Source organism: Narcine bancroftii, chromosome 3 (genome assembly GCF_036971445.1).
Source record: "Narcine bancroftii isolate sNarBan1 chromosome 3, sNarBan1.hap1, whole genome shotgun sequence".
Lineage (NCBI taxonomy): Eukaryota > Metazoa > Chordata > Chondrichthyes > Torpediniformes > Narcinidae > Narcine > Narcine bancroftii.
In genome coordinates this window covers 1,835,836-1,853,679 of record NC_091471.1, presented here as the reverse complement: position 1 = coordinate 1,853,679, position 17,844 = coordinate 1,835,836, and the positions used below count along the sequence as shown (strand labels likewise).

General features: G+C 45.5%; 1 protein-coding gene across 1 annotated transcript in view; it reads left to right on the top strand.

The window, feature by feature from the left end:
* Positions 1-17,844, top strand: part of LOC138756926 (disintegrin and metalloproteinase domain-containing protein 19-like) — a 271,202-nt gene that overhangs the window by 206,043 nt on the left and 47,315 nt on the right. The window contains exons 17-19 of the mRNA XM_069923354.1: positions 1,449-1,526; positions 10,685-10,799; positions 13,155-13,250. Coding sequence (XP_069779455.1) covers positions 1,449-1,526; positions 10,685-10,799; positions 13,155-13,250 — 289 coding nt within the window. The remainder of the gene's footprint in view (positions 1-1,448; positions 1,527-10,684; positions 10,800-13,154; positions 13,251-17,844) is intronic.

Here is a 17,844-nt window from a genome sequence, read left to right as displayed (position 1 = left end):
TTCATAAATCAAGACTGAAATTGGAAAATGATTTGGGAATAATAATTGATCAAGATGATTGGAGAATTATATGTAAGGATAGTATGACTAAGATTATTAATGTTCAATATAGATTAGTTCATTATAATTTTATACATCTCAGAAATTAAAGAAATACAATTTAATGTCTTTAGATTTATGTTTTAGATGTTCTAAATAAGTAGATTCTTTTTTACATTTGACTTGGCTATGTGATAAGGTTAAATTTTATTTGGACACAATTTAAGGAATTTTTTGGAGAAGGTTTTAAAGATTCAATTACCAATGTATCCAACATTATTTTTATTAGGTAATGTTAAAATGCTGAGGGTGACTTAGAGGTTGACTAAGTATCAAACTGCATTTTTAAGGTTGGCAATTGCTCTGTCAAGAGATTGTATAATCATAACTTGGAAAAATTAGATTGATTTGGGGTTACAGAGACAGCTTTTGGAATTGAGATCATGTACTTCTTTGGAAAAAGTAACGTATAATTTACAATAATTAACTTTTTTTCGGGTTTAAAATGTTGAATTCCCTGGAGCTCAGTGAGGTGATGTTGCTTTGATCCATGGCGGTCTATTGTGTTTTTGATGGTTTAAATCTCCTGTTTCTTCCTTCATTCTTTTGGGGTTTTGTGATAGTACAGATTCTATCACCAATGTGTATATTGGTGTACAGATGGTAGTGTAGGATGTCTGTGATTAGCTGAGAGTGTAGCTACACCTACTGACAGGTCTTAAAGGATTGCTCCGAGCCAGACCAGGTCATTCTGGACTAGTCAACCTACTTGTGATATGCTCCAGTCTTTTAGTTAATAAAAGCCTTGGTTTGGATCAACGTCTATGGTTCTTTCGATGTACACTACAGGTTTTTTGGGGGTGGGAGGAGGGTGGGTAATGGAGGATGGAGGGTGGTGGGATGGGGGGAGGTGGTTTTTCTTTTGTATATTCAAAAATGTTAAATAAAGTTTTCAAAAAAATGTACAAATGCACCACCATCCTTACTTGCTGCAACTACACAGGTACATATTCTACACCAATTACAATTGTATTAATTAAATTGCCACTATATGTCAAGACATGCAAAAAGTTAATAAATAGAAAAGGATAAGTAAATAAAAACACAGAAATGCTGGAGGAACTCTGCAGGCCTCGCAGCATCCATAAGAGATAAAGATATGTAACTGAGCTGAAGGGATACTGTGAGGCCTACTGAGTTCTTCCAGCATTTCTGTGTTTATACGACAATCCCAGCATCTGCAGGCTTTCAATCCAAGGATAAGTAAAAATTCACACTTGCGGTTAGTGCAATAAAAATGTTTGATTGATTTCTATTTGACATGTGAAATGCTTTGTGAGACATCAGACTAAGTGTAAATTAAACCTTTGCTTGGTCTGTGAAAGTGATGACCTACTTCTATTCTTCAGGCCTGCTTCAACAGCATCTGTCGAAGTGTGGCTGGTTTTGGTGTCGCCAAGTGCAACAAGTACTGCAGTGGCCATGGGGTAAGAGCAAGGAAAATAACAAAAGAAAATAATCGAGCTAAGCCATGTGCTGGAACCTCCAGATATGGTCCTTCCAAAGAGCTCAGAATGTCGAACATAAAACAGCTCAGCAAAGACCTTTAGGCCCATCTATGTTGGCCATGCCAATTGAAACCATTCCAAGTGTAGTCTCAATAACCTTATACAGCTCTAACATGAGATCTTAACTTTTGCACTCAGTACCCCAGCCAGTGCCACAAGGGTCTAAAATGCCTTCTTCACTACCTTGTCCACTTGAACCCACCATTTTCATGGAAGGATGCACCTGTACACCTCGATCTCTCTGTTCTTCAACATCCTCCAATAGCCAGCTGTTCACTGAAATCCTATTGTGGTTTAACTTACCAAAATGCAAAACTTAGAACATAGATCAGTACAGTGTGGGCCTTTCAGTCCCTGATGTTCTACTGACTTATATAAAACTATTCCACATCAATTTAACCCTCCTTACCTCACACAACTAACCTTTTTTTTAAGATTATCTTATCTTTACTTTACTTTACTTTGGCTTGGCTTCGCGGACGAAGATTTATGGAGGGGGTAAAAAGTAAACGTCAGCTGCAGGCTCGTTTGTGGCTGACCAGTCCGATGCGGGACAGGCAGACACGATTGCAGCGGTTGCAAGGGAAAATTGGTTGGTTGGGGTTGGGTGTTGGGTTTTTCCTCCTTTGCCTTTTGTCAGTGAGGTGGGCTCTGCGGTCTTCTTCAAAGGAGGCTGCTGCCCGCCAAACTGTGAGGCGCCAAGATGCACGGTTTGAGGCGTTATCAGCCCACTGGCGGTGGTCAATGTGGCAGGCACCAAGAGATTTCTTTAGGCAGTCCTTGTACCTTTTCTTTGGTGCACCTCTGTCACGGTGGCCAGTGGAGAGCTCGCCATATAATACGATCTTGGGAAGGCGATGGTCCTCCATTCTGGAGACGTGACCCATCCAGCGCAGCTGGATCTTCAGCAGCGTGGACTCGATGCTGTCGACCTCTGCCATCTCGAGTACCTTGACGTTAGGGGTGTGAGCGCTCCAATGGATGTTGAGGATGGAGCGGAGACAACGCTGGTGGAAGCGTTCTAGGAGCCGTAGGTGGTGCCGGTAGAGGACCCATGATTCGGAGCCGAACAGGAGTGTGGGTATGACAACGGCTCTGTATACGCTTATCTTTGTGAGGTTTTTCAGTTGGTTGTTTTTCCAGACTCTTTTGTGTAGTCTTCCAAAGGCGCTATTTGCCTTGACGAGTCTGTTGTCTATCTCATTGTCGATCCTTGCATCTGATGAAATGGTGCAGCCGAGATAGGTAAACTGGTTGACCGTTTTGAGTTTTGTGTGCCCGATGGAGATGTGGGGGGGCTGGTAGTCATGGTGGGGAGCTGGCTGATGGAGGACCTCAGTTTTCTTCAGGCTGACTTCCAGGCCAAACATTTTGGCAGTTTCCGCAAAGCAGGACGTCAAGCGCTGAAGAGCTGGCTCTGAATGGGCAACTAAAGCGGCATCATCTGCAAAGAGTAGTTCACGGACAAGTTTCTCTTGTGTCTTGGTGTGAGCTTGCAGGCGCCTCAGATTGAAGAGACTGCCATCCGTGCGGTACCGGATGTAAACAGCGTCTTCATTGTTGGGGTCTTTCATGGCTTGGTTCAGCATCATGCTGAAGAAGATTGAAAAGAGGGTTGGTGCGAGAACACAGCCTTGCTTCACGCCATTGTTAATGGAGAAGGGTTCAGAGAGCTCATTGCTGTATCTGACCCGACCTTGTTGGTTTTCGTGCAGTTGGATAATCATGTTGAGGAACTTTGGGGGACATCCGATGCGCTCTAGTATTTGCCAAAGCCCTTTCCTGCTCACGGTGTCGAAGGCTTTGGTGAGGTCAACAAAGGTGATGTAGAGTCCTTTGTTTTGTTCTCTGCACTTTTCTTGGAGCTGTCTGAGGGCAAAGACCATGTCAGTGGTTCCTCTGTTTGCGCGAAAGCCGCACTGTGATTCTGGGAGAATATTCTCAGCGACACTAGGTATTATTCTATTTAGTAGAATCCTAGCGAAGATTTTGCCTGCAATGGAGAGCAACGTGATTCCCCTGTAGTTTGAGCAGTCTGATTTCTCGCCTTTGTTTTTGTACAGGGTGATGATGGTGGCATCACGAAGATCCTGAGGCAGTTTAATCTAAGATTATTTGAAATGGCCCGATTGTATCAACCACCACCACCACCTCTGGCAATATATTCCAGGCACCTAACCCTCTCTGTTAAAAAAAAACCTCCCCCTGACATTTCCCCTAAACCTTCCTCCATTCATCTAAGATGCCCTTTGGTATTAACCATTGCTACCATGGGGGAAAAGGTGCTGGCTGCCCATCCTATCTAAGATTAAGTCACCTCTCATTTTCCATGCTTCAGAGAAAAGTACTAGCTGGCCTTCTTTAGTCAGGGTCAGGGATTGAGTTCATGAGAAATGACAGTAATGTCGCAACTCTATAAAACTGGTGAGACCACACTTGAAGTATTCTGTTCAGTTCTGGTTGCCTCATTACAGGAAGGATATAGATGCTTTAGAGAGGGTGAAGAGGAGATTTACATGACCTTGCCTTGAATGGAACACATGACATATGAAAAATGTTGACTGAGCTTTTCTGGTAAATTGGATTAAACATTGGCTTTGCTGTAGAAGCCAGAGAGTGGCAGTCGACGATTGCCTCACTGACTGGAGGCCTGTAAATAGTGATGTGCTTCAGGGATCAGTGCTGTGTCTGTTGATATTTGTCATCTGTATCAACAACCTGGATGATGATATGAATTGGATCAGCAAGTTTGCAGATGACACTGAGATTGGAGGCATTGTGGACAGCGAGGAAGGCTTTCAAAGCTTGCAGAGGGATCTGGACCAACTGGAAAATGGGTGGAAAAATAGCAGATGGAATTTAATGCAGACATATAACCATATAACCACTTACAGCACAGAACAGGCCAGTTCGGCCCTACTAGTCCATGCCGTGACAAATCCCCACCCTCCTAGTCCCACTGACCAGCACCCGGTCCATACCCCTCCAGTCCTCTCCTATCCATGTAACTATCCAGTCTTTCCTTAAATGTAACCAATGATCCCGCCTCGACCATGTCTGTCGAAAGCTCATTCCACATTCCTACCACCCTTTGCGTAAAGAAATTTCCCCTCATGTTCCCCTTATAATTTTCCCCCTTCAATCTTAAACCATGCCCTCTAGTTTGAATCTCCCCCACTCTTAATTGAAAAAGCCTATCCACGTTTACTCTGTCTGTCCCTTTTAAAATCTTAAACACCTCTATCAAGTCCCCTCTCAATCTTCTACGCTCCAGAGAAAAAAGCCCCAGTCTGCACAACCTTTCCCTGTAACTCAAACCTTGAAATCCTGTCAACATTCTCGTGAACCTTCTCTGCACTCTCTCTATTTTGTTTATATCTTTCCTATAATTTGGTGACCAAAACTGTACACAGTACTCCAAATTTGGCCTTACCAATGCCTTGTGCAATTTCATCATAACCTCCCTACTCTTGAATTCAATTCTCCGATTTATGAAGGCCAACATTCCAAATGCCTTCTTCACCACACCATCTCCCTGAGTATCAGCCTTGAGGGAACTATTTACCACAACTCCTAAATCCCTTTGTTGCTCTGCACATCTCAATAGCCGACCATTTAATGCATATGACCTATTTAGATTTGCCTTTCCAAAATGTAACACCTCACACTTATCTGTATTAAATTCCATCAGCCATTTCTCAGCCCACACCTCCAGCCTTCCTAAATCACCTTTTAATCTACGGTAATCTTCCTCACTGTCCACAACACCACCAATCTTTGTATCATCCGCAAACTTGCTTATCCAGTTCTCCACCCCTACTTCCAGATCGTTAATATATTTAACAAACAATAGTGGACCCAGGACCGATCCCTGAGGAACTCCACTAGTCACCAGCCTCCAATTGGACAAACAATTTTCTACCACTACTCTCTGACACCTCCCATCCAACCATTGCTGAATCCATTTCACTACCTCCTCATTTATACCTAATGCCTCCACCGTTTTTCCTAACCTCCTGTGGGGAACTTTGTCAAAAGCTTTACAAAAGTCTAAATAGACAACATCCACAGTTTTCCCTTCATCAACCTTTTTTTATACCCCCTCAAAAAACTCAATCAGGTTTGTCAAGCATGATCTACCCCTGACAAAACCATGCTGATTACTCCCTAGCAATCCCTGTACCTCCAAATAATTGTAAATACCATCCCTCAGAACACTTTCCATCAACTTGCCCACCACAGACGTCAGACTCACGAGCCTATAATACCCAGGTTTACATTTAGACCCTTTCTTAAACAGCGGAACCACAAGCGCCACCCTCCAATCCTTTGGCACTAACCCCTTGGCCAGTGACATCCTAAATATCTCTGTTAATGGCCCCACTATTTGTCCACTAGCCTCCCTGAGTGTCCTTGGGAATATTTTGTCCGGTCCCGGAGATTTATCCACCTTTATCTTTTTCAACACAGCCATCACTACCTCCTCGGTTATCCTTATATGCTTCATGGCCTCCCCACTATTTTTCTTTTCCTCAACTGGTTCAATATTTTTTTCCCTAGTGAATACCGAGGCAAAGAAATCATTCAAAATTTCCCCCATTTCCTCTGACTTCTCACTCAGCCTACCTTCGCTATCTACAAGGGGTCCAATTTTATCTCTCACTAATCTTTTACTTTTAATGTACCTATAGAAACCCTTTAGATTTATTTTTACTCTGTCTGCCAAAGCCTCTTCGTGCCTTTTTTTGTCCTTTCTAATTTCTTTCTTAAGATTCCTTCTACACTCCTTGTAGTCCTCCTTCAAATTGTCAGCTCCCTGTTCTTTATACCTCTACCGGCACCACCTACGGCTCCTAGAACGCTTCCACCAGCGTTGTCTCCGCTCCATCCTCAACATCCATTGGAGCGCTCACACCCCTAACGTCGAGGTACTCGAGATGGCAGAGGTCGACAGCATCGAGTCCACGCTGCTGAAGATCCAGCTGCGCTGGATGGGTCACGTCTCCAGAATGGAGGACCATCGCCTTCCCAAGATCGTATTATATGGCGAGCTCTCCACTGGCCACCGTGACAGAGGTGCACCAAAGAAAAGGTACAAGGACTGCCTAAAGAAATCTCTTGGTGCCTGCCACATTGACCACCGCCAGTGGGCTGATAACGCCTCAAACCGTGCATCTTGGCGCCTCACAGTTTGGCGGGCAGCAGCCTCCTTTGAAGAAGACCGCAGAGCCCACCTCACTGACAAAAGGCAAAGGAGGAAAAACCCAACACCCAACCCCAACCAACCAATTTTCCCTTGCAACCGCTGCAATCGTGTCTGCCTGTCCCGCATCGGACTGGTCAGCCACAAACGAGCCTGCAGCTGACGTGGACTTTTTACCCCCTCCATAAATCTTCGTCCGCGAAGCCAAGCCAAAGAAAGAAGAGATACCTCTTGTACACCTCCCTTTTTCTCCTAACCAAATTTCCAATATTCCTCGAAAACCAAGCCTCCCTATGACTTCCAGCCTTTCCTTTGATCCTCACTGGGACATATCTACTCTGTACCCTCAAAATTTCTTTTTTGAATATCCTCCATTTTTCATTTACACCCTCAACTGAAAATGTCCTGTCCCACTCAATACTCCCCAAATCCCTTCTTATTCCTTCGAAATTTGCTCTTCTCCAATCCAGAACCTCAATTTTAGGCCCCTCCTTGCTATTCCCTAAAACTACCTTAAAACTAACAGAATTATGATCACTAGACCCAATTGGATCTCCAACATTAATGTCTGATACCTGACCTAGCTCGTTCCCTAACAGGAGACCTAGTATTACACTGTCTCGAGTCAGTTCTTCTACTAATTGATTCAGAAAACAATCTTGAACACATTTAACGAACTCTAGCCCATCCAGCCCTCTAACTGTATGGGTATCCCAATCAATATGAGGGAAGTTAAAATCTCCCATGATCACTACCCTATGATTCTCACACATATACATTATCTCTCTACACATTTGTTCCTCTAGTTTTCTTGACCCATTTGGTGGTCTGTAACACACCCCTATTAGCACCCTCATGCCTCCTTCACCCCTCAATTCCACCCAAACAGCCTCACTGGACGATCCCTCCAGACCATCCTGCCACCTCACGGCAGTAATGTCCTCCTTAACAAGCAGAGCAACTCCTCCCCCTTTTTTACCCCTGATCTATCACATCTAAAACAAATGTATCCTGGAACGTTAAGTTGCCAGTCCTGCCCCTCCTGTAGCCAGGTCTCAATAATTGCCACAATATCGTGACCCCAAGTATCTGTCCATGCTCTCAGCTCATCTACCTTGTTCACTATGCTTCTTGCATTAAAATATATGCATCTCAGAGAATGACCATCACATATATTCTCTTTTTTACCTTCTACCCTAATCTCCATCCTACCTTTCTTATCTTTTTTATTCCTAGCTAGGTGGCCATACTCCCTGGACACTGCTCTCACCCTCTGTTCCCCACCCCCCTGCCAAACTAGTTTAAACCTTCCCCCACAGCTCTAGCAAATCTACTTGCCAGCACATTGGTCCCCCTCCAGTTCAAGTGGAGTCCGTCCCTTTTGCACAGGTCCAACCTTCCCCAGAAGAGATCCCAATGATCCAGAAATCTTATCCCTTGCCCCCTGCACCATCTCTTTAGCCACGCATTCATCCTCCACATCCTCCTATTTCTACCCTCACTAGCTCGTGGCATGGGCAGCAATCCAGAGATTACTACCTTGGAGGTCCTGTTTTTTAACTTCCTACCTAATTCCACATCATCCTGTTTCAGGACCTCATCCCCACTTCTAGTTAAGTCATTGGTCCCCACATGGACCACGACTTCTGGCTGTTCTCCTTCCCCTTGCAGAATGCTTTGTACTCGATCAGAGATATCCCTGACCCTGCAACCAGGGAGGCAACAAACCAACCTGGATCCCAGATCTCGTCCCACAAACCTTCTATCTGTCCCTCTGACTAACGAGTCCCCAACTACAAGAATCCTGTTCTTATCCCTCCTTCCCTTCTGAACCTCAGGGGCAGCCCCCGTGCCAGAGACCTGACCCCCACGACTCGTCCCTGATAGGCTGTTCCCCCCAGCAGTATCCAATGCAGAATACATGTTGCTGAGGGGCACTTCCACAGGGGTACTCTGCACTGGCGCTCTCCCTCCTTTCCTCACAGTCACCCAATTCCCTGACTCCTGCCTTCTAGGGGTGACTGTCTCCCTGTAACTCCTCTCTATCACTGCCTCTGCTTCCCTTATGATCCTCAGTTCATCCAACTGCAGCTCAAGCTCCCTAACACGGTCACTCATTATATACAATTGGATGCACCTTTTGCAGGTGTAGTCGTCAGGAACAGCTGTGCTGTCTCCGACTTCCCACATCCCACAACTGGAGCACTTAACTACCCCAACTGACTCCATTTCCTCCTTTTTTAATATAAATACCCTTCCCACACAAGTAGCTCCTTCTCGCCGAAGTCCCTCGAGCCAAAGTCCCAAGACCCCACTCCTTCACTGGTCCCTCAAGCCAAAGTCCTAAGACCCCACTCCTTCACTGGTCCCTGAAGCCAAAGTCCTAAGACCCCACTCCTTCACTGGTCCCTCAAGCCAAAGTCCTAACACCCCACTCCTTCACTGGTCCTTCAAGCCAAAGTCCTAAGACCCCACTCCTTCACTGGTCCCTCAAGCCAAAGTCCTAAGACCCCACTCCTTCACTGCGCCGCTCCTCGCTGGCCGCTCCCTCCCTTTCTACTCCTTTTATTAGCCCTTACCTATGTAAGGTAAAACATCATGAGATGGGAATGTGTAAGGAGTTACCCTGTACAGGGCTGTAACAAGAAGGGGAGGTGTCCTTGTACTCCTGTTAGGTAAAACATCATGAGATGGGAATGTACAGGGCTGTAACAAGATGTGAATGCATCCTTGTACTTACAAGATAAGAGAGACATTGATGGATTGAGAGGCAGGAAGCTAGCAGGGAAAGGATAGCAACAGTTTTAGTCATTGGACAAGTAATGATATGATGATGTTCTAAGCATGTATCCAAGGGTATAAAAAATCACCATTTTGCTGATAACGGCAGAATGCATTCTCCGACTAACATGGTTAGTCGCAAGTGTTACAATCCGGTAATAAAGAACAAAGAACCCTGATTTCGACTCAGTCTGGTGTTTGTCTCACTCATTCATGAACAAAGCAGACCTAACACCTATTAACCCCAATTAACTCTTGGCTCCTCCTCTCACCCGACACCAGGCACTGACTCACTGTCTCCTCCGACCCCAAGTCTGACCTTTCTGACAAATGTGAGGTGTTGCATTTTGGAAGGACAAACCAAGAAAGCACATATATGGTAAATGGTCGGGCACTGAGGTGTGTTGTACAATAGAGGGACCTGGGAATACAGATACTTAATTCCCTGAAAGTGGCATCACAGGTGGATAAGGTTGTAAAGAGAGCTTTGTCATATTGGTCTTTATAAATCTGAGTCCAGAAGTTGGAATATTATGTTGAAGTTGGACAAGGTACAGGTGTGGCTGAATTAGTCAATTAACTGCAGAAAAGATATTAACAAGGAGCTGAATAGGACTTTATTCCCTGGAGTGTAGGTGAAGGTTTAAGGGGAATGTTAAGGGGAACTTAGGTGAGAGTGTGAAATGAACTGCCAGCGGAGGTGGTGGATATGAGCTCAATTTTAACATTTAAGAACTGATTGGATAGGTACAGGGATGGGGAGGGGGGAGGAGGGTGATGGTCTGGGTGCAGGTTGATGAGATTAGGTGGAATAAATAGTTCAAAATGGACTAGATGAGCTGTGATGTTCTACGGTTCTATGGTTCTTTAACACTTGATTCTAATTTTTGTTCACTACCAATAGGTTGGTGCAATATCAGAAAATTGGCTTTGACTGAGCTTTAATGGAGGGTCAATGCATCTTAACTCTCAGTTCTCCACAAATTCAAATCTTGAAATATTCTATGTTTTATACTTTTAATTTCAGCATCTGTTAATTTGGCTGTGCACCTTGAACCGATAGTTTGGATTTTATCATTTTCTCTTATCGTAGGTATGTAATAATAATGACACATGCTACTGTGATCCTGGCTGGGTTCCTCCAAACTGCACCTCTGGAGGACAAAGTGGTCATGTGGACAATGTCCCATGGTCTTCCCAGCAGCCAGGTCGGTATCTCGCACTGGAAGGCATAGCCTTCAAAGACTTGTTGCTTTGCATAATTCGTCTGTATCCCTACTATGTCCTGAGTTTGATGTCACTGACAGCACTGGGGCAGCTAATATTGGTGCTGTCTTCTTACCTCTGTTTCCTGCCACATCCCCAAAATAGGCAGATTGTGAAGTATAGCTGGGTGATAGAATCTGGGTGGAAGTGATTCCTGATGAGGGGCTCAGGCCCAAAACATGGACTGCCTTTAGCCTTCCATGGATGTTAGGCAGATTGTGAAGTATAGCTGGGTGATAGAATCTGGGTGGAAGTGATTCCTGATGAGGGGCTCAGGCCCAAAACATGGACTGCCTTTAGCCTTCCATGGATGTTGTGTGTCCTGCTGAGTTCCTCCAACACTTTTGTATCCTAGAATTGATGGGAATGTGGAGAAAATAAAATGATCAGAATCAGGATTTATTCTCATGAACAAGTCAGGAAATTTGGGGTTTTACAGCACCGTCACAGGGCAAACATTCAGATTAGAACCATCGAACAATATTGCTATAAGAAATAAAATAATAATAAATGGATAATCATATAAATTAATATATTATTGGTCAACTGCGTGACATTAACCGACTTCTCTGGTTTCTCCCAACCTACTCTCCTTTCTTCCTTCATTCCCTTCACCCCATCTTCTTTCCCTCAGCTCTCCATCCCCTTCCTTCTCTATTCACTGAGCCATCCATCCCTCCTCCCCTGTTTGCTGTTATGCCCTCCCTTTTCCACCTATTACCTCCTGGCTTTGGGACCGTGCTCCTCCCCCCCCCCCCCTTACTTTTTGTTTCAGACTCTTTATCTTTGCTCTATAAAGTGACCTGTTTGACCTGCTGGTTTTTACTACTTCCAGTATAGTGATTGTTCCCTAACTATTTCTGACTTTCGCTTGCACCACCTCAGTGGACTTTCCCTCTACAGCCTCCTCCCCTTCTATAGCCGGGATACTATCCCTGACTAGTAATGCTACTCCTCCCCTCTCTCTTACCTCCCATCCTATTCCTTTTAAAACAACAGTACCATCCAGTTCCTGTATCAGCCAATCCTGTCCTTCTGCCAGTCCAGTCTCTGTAACGGCCACAACATCGTGGTTCCACATACACATCCAAGCTCTAAGTTCATCTCCTTTATTTCTAATATTCCTAGCATTGAAACAGACACATTTCAACCCTCCAACATTGATGTTTCCTCCCTGTTTCTGCTTTTTCACAAACCTGAAACACATACCATCATGCTTTTCCCCTCCATCCTATTCTCTGTCCTCACCTTCTGGTTTTCATCACCCTGCCAAACGAGTTTAAATCATCTTCAACAGCTCTAGCAAACCTGCTGGCCAGAATATGGGTCGCCCTCCCATTAAGGTCAACCCATCCTTTTTTTGTATTGGTCAGACCTTCCCCAGAAGAGATCCCAATGATCCACAAATCTGAACCCCTGCCCCTGGCACCAACTCCACAGCCACGCATTCTTCTACCACAACTTCCTATTTCTGCCTTCATTGGCATGTGACACAGGCAGCAATCCTGAAATTACCAGCCTTGACTCCCTGAATTCCCTCTTCAGGTCCTCATCCCTACTCCTATCTATGTCATGGGTCCCCACGTGAGCACAATATCTGGCTACTCACCCTCCTGCTTGCAAGTGCTGTGGACTCGATCAGAGATATTCCTGACCCTGGCACCTGGGAGGCAATAGACCATCGGGGAGCCTCGATCTTGTTCACAGACCCTCTTATCTGTTCGCCTCACCAACAAATCCCCAATCACTATCGCTCTCCTCTTCTCCACCCTTCCCTTCTGAATCAAAGGGCCAGGCTCTGTGCCAGAGATGTGACCACTATGACTGATCGCTTCCCCCAAACTATATCCAAAACGGTATCCTTGTTGTTCAGGGGAATGGCACAGGGGTGCTCTGCACTGACTGCCTGGCACAGCAAAGGAAAAGTTTATCACCTCTCATTTGTCAGAATTAAATTCCATTTGCTACTCCTTGACTGTCTCTTCTGCCATCCTGGAAATGGGGCTCAATGACAGAATTTGGATGGAATGAAGTTGGAGTATTAAATCCAAGTATGACAGTATTGTAAATGGAACTTCAAAATCTGTATCCTGCAGGCTGCACCTGGAAAATTTAATCCTGAGGTTGCGTCGAGGTCTGTCGGGGTCTGGTGTTACCGATGGTGGGTGTGATCAGTGTAGTCGAGAAAAGTGACCTGAAGCTAATGCAAACCTTGCAATGTTGAACTTGCCTTGATTCTAATTAGAGTAATCTTGAGGTTGTTTTTCATTGAATTTTGAACTCCTTACATTTCACAGCAGAAAAGATTAATCCTAAAGTTGTGAAATCTACTTCTGGCACTTCTGAGAATAATTTCCTTCATCCCAAAGGAAGACCAGCTGGTCCAGGAAATGGTAAGTGACCTCTATCAAATCATTTCATCGGCAGCAAGATTGATGAGCGAGAACCATGAGACACTACATCACTAGATGGCGCTTTGGATCATCCAGTCTGCTGGACTTATTATGCTGCCTAGACCCATTGACCTGCTCCTGGACAGAGACCTCCACACCCCTCCCATCCATGGACTTGTCCAAATGTTTCTTAAATATCAAGATTGAGCTCACATTCACCACCTCAGCTGGCAGTTCGTTCCACACTCCCACCACTCTCTGTGTGAAGAAGTTCCCCCTCATGATTCCTCTAAACCTTTCCCCTTTCACCTTTGCACTCCTCAGCTTCCTAAGGAAGTATTCGTACTGCTGTGCCTTTCTGACTAACAGATCATAGAACATCCCAGCCTAGTACAGGCCCATGATGTTGTGCTGACCTAAATAAACCTACACAACAAATTAAACCTTCTCTACCTCACACCCATGGCCCTCTATTTTTCTTTCATTCATATGCCTGCCTAAGAGTCTCTTAAATGTCCCAATTGTACCAGCCTCCACCAATACCCCTGGCAATGCATTCCAGACACCCACTACTCACTGTATAAAAAAACTTATCTCTGATGTCTGCCCTAAACATTCCTCTCTCACCATTTACAGATATCCTCTGGTATTTGCTGCTGTAGCCCGAGGAAAAAAAAAGTGCTGGCTGTCTACCCTATCTAACCCCCTCGTAATCTTGTAGATCTCCATTAAGTCATCTCTCACACTTCTTAGCTCCAAAGAGAAAAGCATGCTAACCTAGCCTCATAACACACATTCTCCAATCCAGGCAGCATTCTAGTAAATCTCCTCTGCACCTCTGCAAAGCTTCCACATCTTTTCTGTAATGAGGTGACCAGAACTAAACACAATATTCCAAATGTGGTCTAACAGGAGTTTTACAGAGCTGCAGCACAACTCATGGCTCTTGAACTCAATTCCATGACTAATGAAGGCCAGCATATCGTAAGTCTTCTTAACTACCTTGTTAACCTGCGCAGCAACCTTAAGAGATCAATGGATTTGGAACCCAAAGTCCCTCTGTTCTTCCACGCTGTTAAGAGTCCATTAACCATGTACTCCTCCTTCAAGTTTGATATTCCAGAACCATGGAGCAGCACAGATAGAGTAGCGGTTAGTGCAACACTGCTACAGTGCCAGCAATCGAGACCAAGGTTTGAATCCCACGCTGTCTGAAAGGAGTTGGCACATTCTCCCTGTGTCGGTGTGGGTTTCCCCAGGGACCCTGGTTTCCTCTATCCATTATAATGGATAAATATTGGGAGGAGTTGGTAAAATTAGAGTAGGTTACATACATACATGCACACATTTTAAAACAGATCTTATTTGAAAGATTGAAGAATTCATATTCAGTAACATTTCAGGATCTATGGAGAATGTTATGCACATTTCACAAGTGCTACTTGAAATGACATAATGAAATGAATAACCGTTGTTTGGAATTGGAGGCAGGTTGGATGGTTGGGTAACTTACAAGGCTTCTGACCTTTCTGCAAAGTGCTCACAGAAGGGTCACTCCTGGGTTTTGTTTACCTAAGACAACAGCTTGACCAAGGGGGAGAATTCCTGTTATTTGCTGAAGAATGTGGGAGTTTTTGCAAGTGAGAGAGTCACATGGCTTTCTGGCAGTTGGAGTTGGAGAGAGAGGGAGAGAGAGAGAGATAAGACAAGTTCCCCAAGCTCTCTCAGCTAGTGTGTGTGACACTGAAAGCAGCTGAACAGTGCAAGCCAGCAAGCTGGTTGGAAATAGAAAGCTCGAGAGCTGGAAGTGCGATCTGTCTGATGTTTCTCTTGGAATAAGTGGAACAGAATGGAACTCTGTGGGGCCTGAAAGAAAGAGGTTATCATCTGGAAAACCCTGATGGGGAAAGTTTCATCAGCGAGACATTGAGGTGACTAATGGTGGTACCTTAGTTGTGAAAATCTCTCTCTGCAAACCCTACTTGAACCTTCCTGAGCGGTAAACATTTACATTTTGAGCACCAAAGTCTGGTGAACTTTATATATGTTAAATTCTGTGCACAGTATAAGAATTGTCTACAACCAGAGAACGTGGAAGAATGAGAAGTGAGATTGAACTGTGAACCAAAGAACTTTTCTTAAATTTATACACACATTACATACACGTGCGCTTAGAATTAGAAGGGGGTTAATTTGGGTTAGTTAAGTATAGAGATAAATTAAAGTTTGATTCTATTTTCATGTTTAAAGTGGATTAAAAACTACTTGTCTTGCTGCTGGGTTTTGGGGTCCTTTGGCCTCATAACACCATTCAAAAATGTACCAGTGGTTATAGGTCATCTGGGTATAATTGGGTGGCACAGGCTTGTGGGCCAGAAGGGTTTGAATTCCATCTACCACTTTTCGTCCAACTCTGATCCTGTCCATATCCTGTTGTAACCCATGACAACCTTCTACACTATCCACAACTCCTCCCTCCAACATTTATCCCATCTGCAAACTTGCTGGTCCATCATTCCACTTCTTCATCTAGGTCATTTATAAAAATCACCAAGGGTGAGGTCTCAGAACAGATCCCGGTGGAACTCCACTCGTCACCGGTCTCCAGGTGGAATATGTTCCATCTACTACTATCCTTTGCTTTCTGCAGGCAAGCCAATTCTGAATCTATACAGCCAAAGTTCTATGGATTGTAGTAAAAACACACTAAAATGCTGAAGGAACTCAGTCGGTCTTTTCAGCATCTAGAAGACAAAGATATATTTCCAATCTTTCAGGCTGAGCCCTTCTTCAAGGAATAAGCAGAATTTTTCCTTGAAGAAGGGCTCAGGCCTGAAACGTTGGCAATGTATCTTTGTCTCCTAGAGATGCTGAAAAGACCGGCTGAGTTCCTCCAGCATTTCAGTGTGTTGTTACTAGGTTCTATGGATCACATGTCTCATGGCTTTCTAAATGTCTACCATGGGGGACTATGTCAAATACCTTACTAATGTGGTGGTGTGAGCAGTGGTGCCTGCCACATTGACCACCACCAGTGGGCTGATATCGCCTCCAACCGTGCATCTTGGCGCCTCACAGTTCGGCGGGCAGCAACCTCCTTTGAAGAAGACCGCAGAGCCCACCTCACTGACAAAAGACAAAGGAGGAAAAACCCAACACCCAACCCCAACCAACCAATTTTCCCTTGCAACCGCTGCAACTGTGCCTGCCTGTCCCACATTGGACTTGTCAGTCACCAACGAGCCTTCAGCAGACGTGGACATATCCCCCCATAAATCTTTGTCCGCGAAGCCAAGCCAAAGAAGAAAAGAGCAGTGAGAGAAACACAGCCACCATGTTGAGGGTCGTTAATGACTATATTTATTCAAATTCAGCATGCCCCTATAAGGGCAGCATGAGCTCAATCTCCTGCTGAATTGTGACACATAATCGCTGCCCTGGGTGCGCAGGCTGGAAGGGATGCTGGAGTCAGAGAGAAACCTCTGACGATGCCATTTCCCCATGGCTGCCCCGCCATGTGGGGATACAAGCAGGACTGGTTCGCCATGAGAATGTGCGCCACCACACAACTCCTCCCAGAACCGGCTACGCGTCCTGTCGTTTCGGCGGCTGGCCCCAGTGCTTGGGCACGGCCGTCTGCACTGGCTGTGATAAGTTCAGATGAGCCGTCTTCAGGCAGTCCACCATAAAAAGTTCCTCTCTCCCCCCGATGTCCAGGGTGAAGGTTCTGCCGGACCGGTGCGAGACTTTGTATGGCCCCTCGTATGGTCGCTGTAGTGGTGTATGGTCCCCTCTGCACAAAAACAAACTGTGCCGAATCAAGCTCTTTGGGGAGATTAAACAGTCGGGTGCCGTGGCGTGCCAGGGGTGGGTGAACTAGGGAGGCCAGACTCCTGAGTAGGTCCGTCAGCAGGTATTTGTCGGTGGCCGTGGTATCAGGGTTTGGGCTGAAAAACTCACCCGGCAGGGAAAGCGGTGCGCCATAGACCATCTCCGCTGCTGAAGCCTGCAGGTCCTCCTTGGATGCCGTCCTAATCCCGAGGAGGACCCAGGGTAGTTCGTCCGCCCAGTCTGATCCAGAAAGCCTGACCATAAGCGATGCCTTCAGGTGCCTTTGTAACCTCTCTACCAACCCATTGGACTGCGGGTGGTATGCTGTGGTGTGGAGGAGCTTGACCCCCAGGAGTTTTGCCATCTGAGTCCACAGGGCAGACGTGAACTGCGCCCCTCTGTCGCTAGTGATGTGTGCTGGGACTCCGAAACGGGCAAAATATTGGCTGACCAGGGTCCTGGCACACGTTTCCACAGAGGCCTCCTTAATCGGGATGGCCTCCGGCCACCTTGTGGCCTGATCCACCTCCGTGAGGAAGTAACGAGCCTCCTTGGACACCAGCAGGGGCCCGACGACATCAATATGGATGTATTGGCATTTGCAAACAGCCGGGTCGAAGTTCTGGATGGGGACTCACGTGTGTCATTGGTCTTTGGAGGTCTGGCACCTGGTACAGTTCCTGGCCAGTTCCGCCACCTCATTCTTCAACCCGTGCCACACAAACCGCTCCACGAGCATCTGCACGGTTGTCTTTACTGCTGG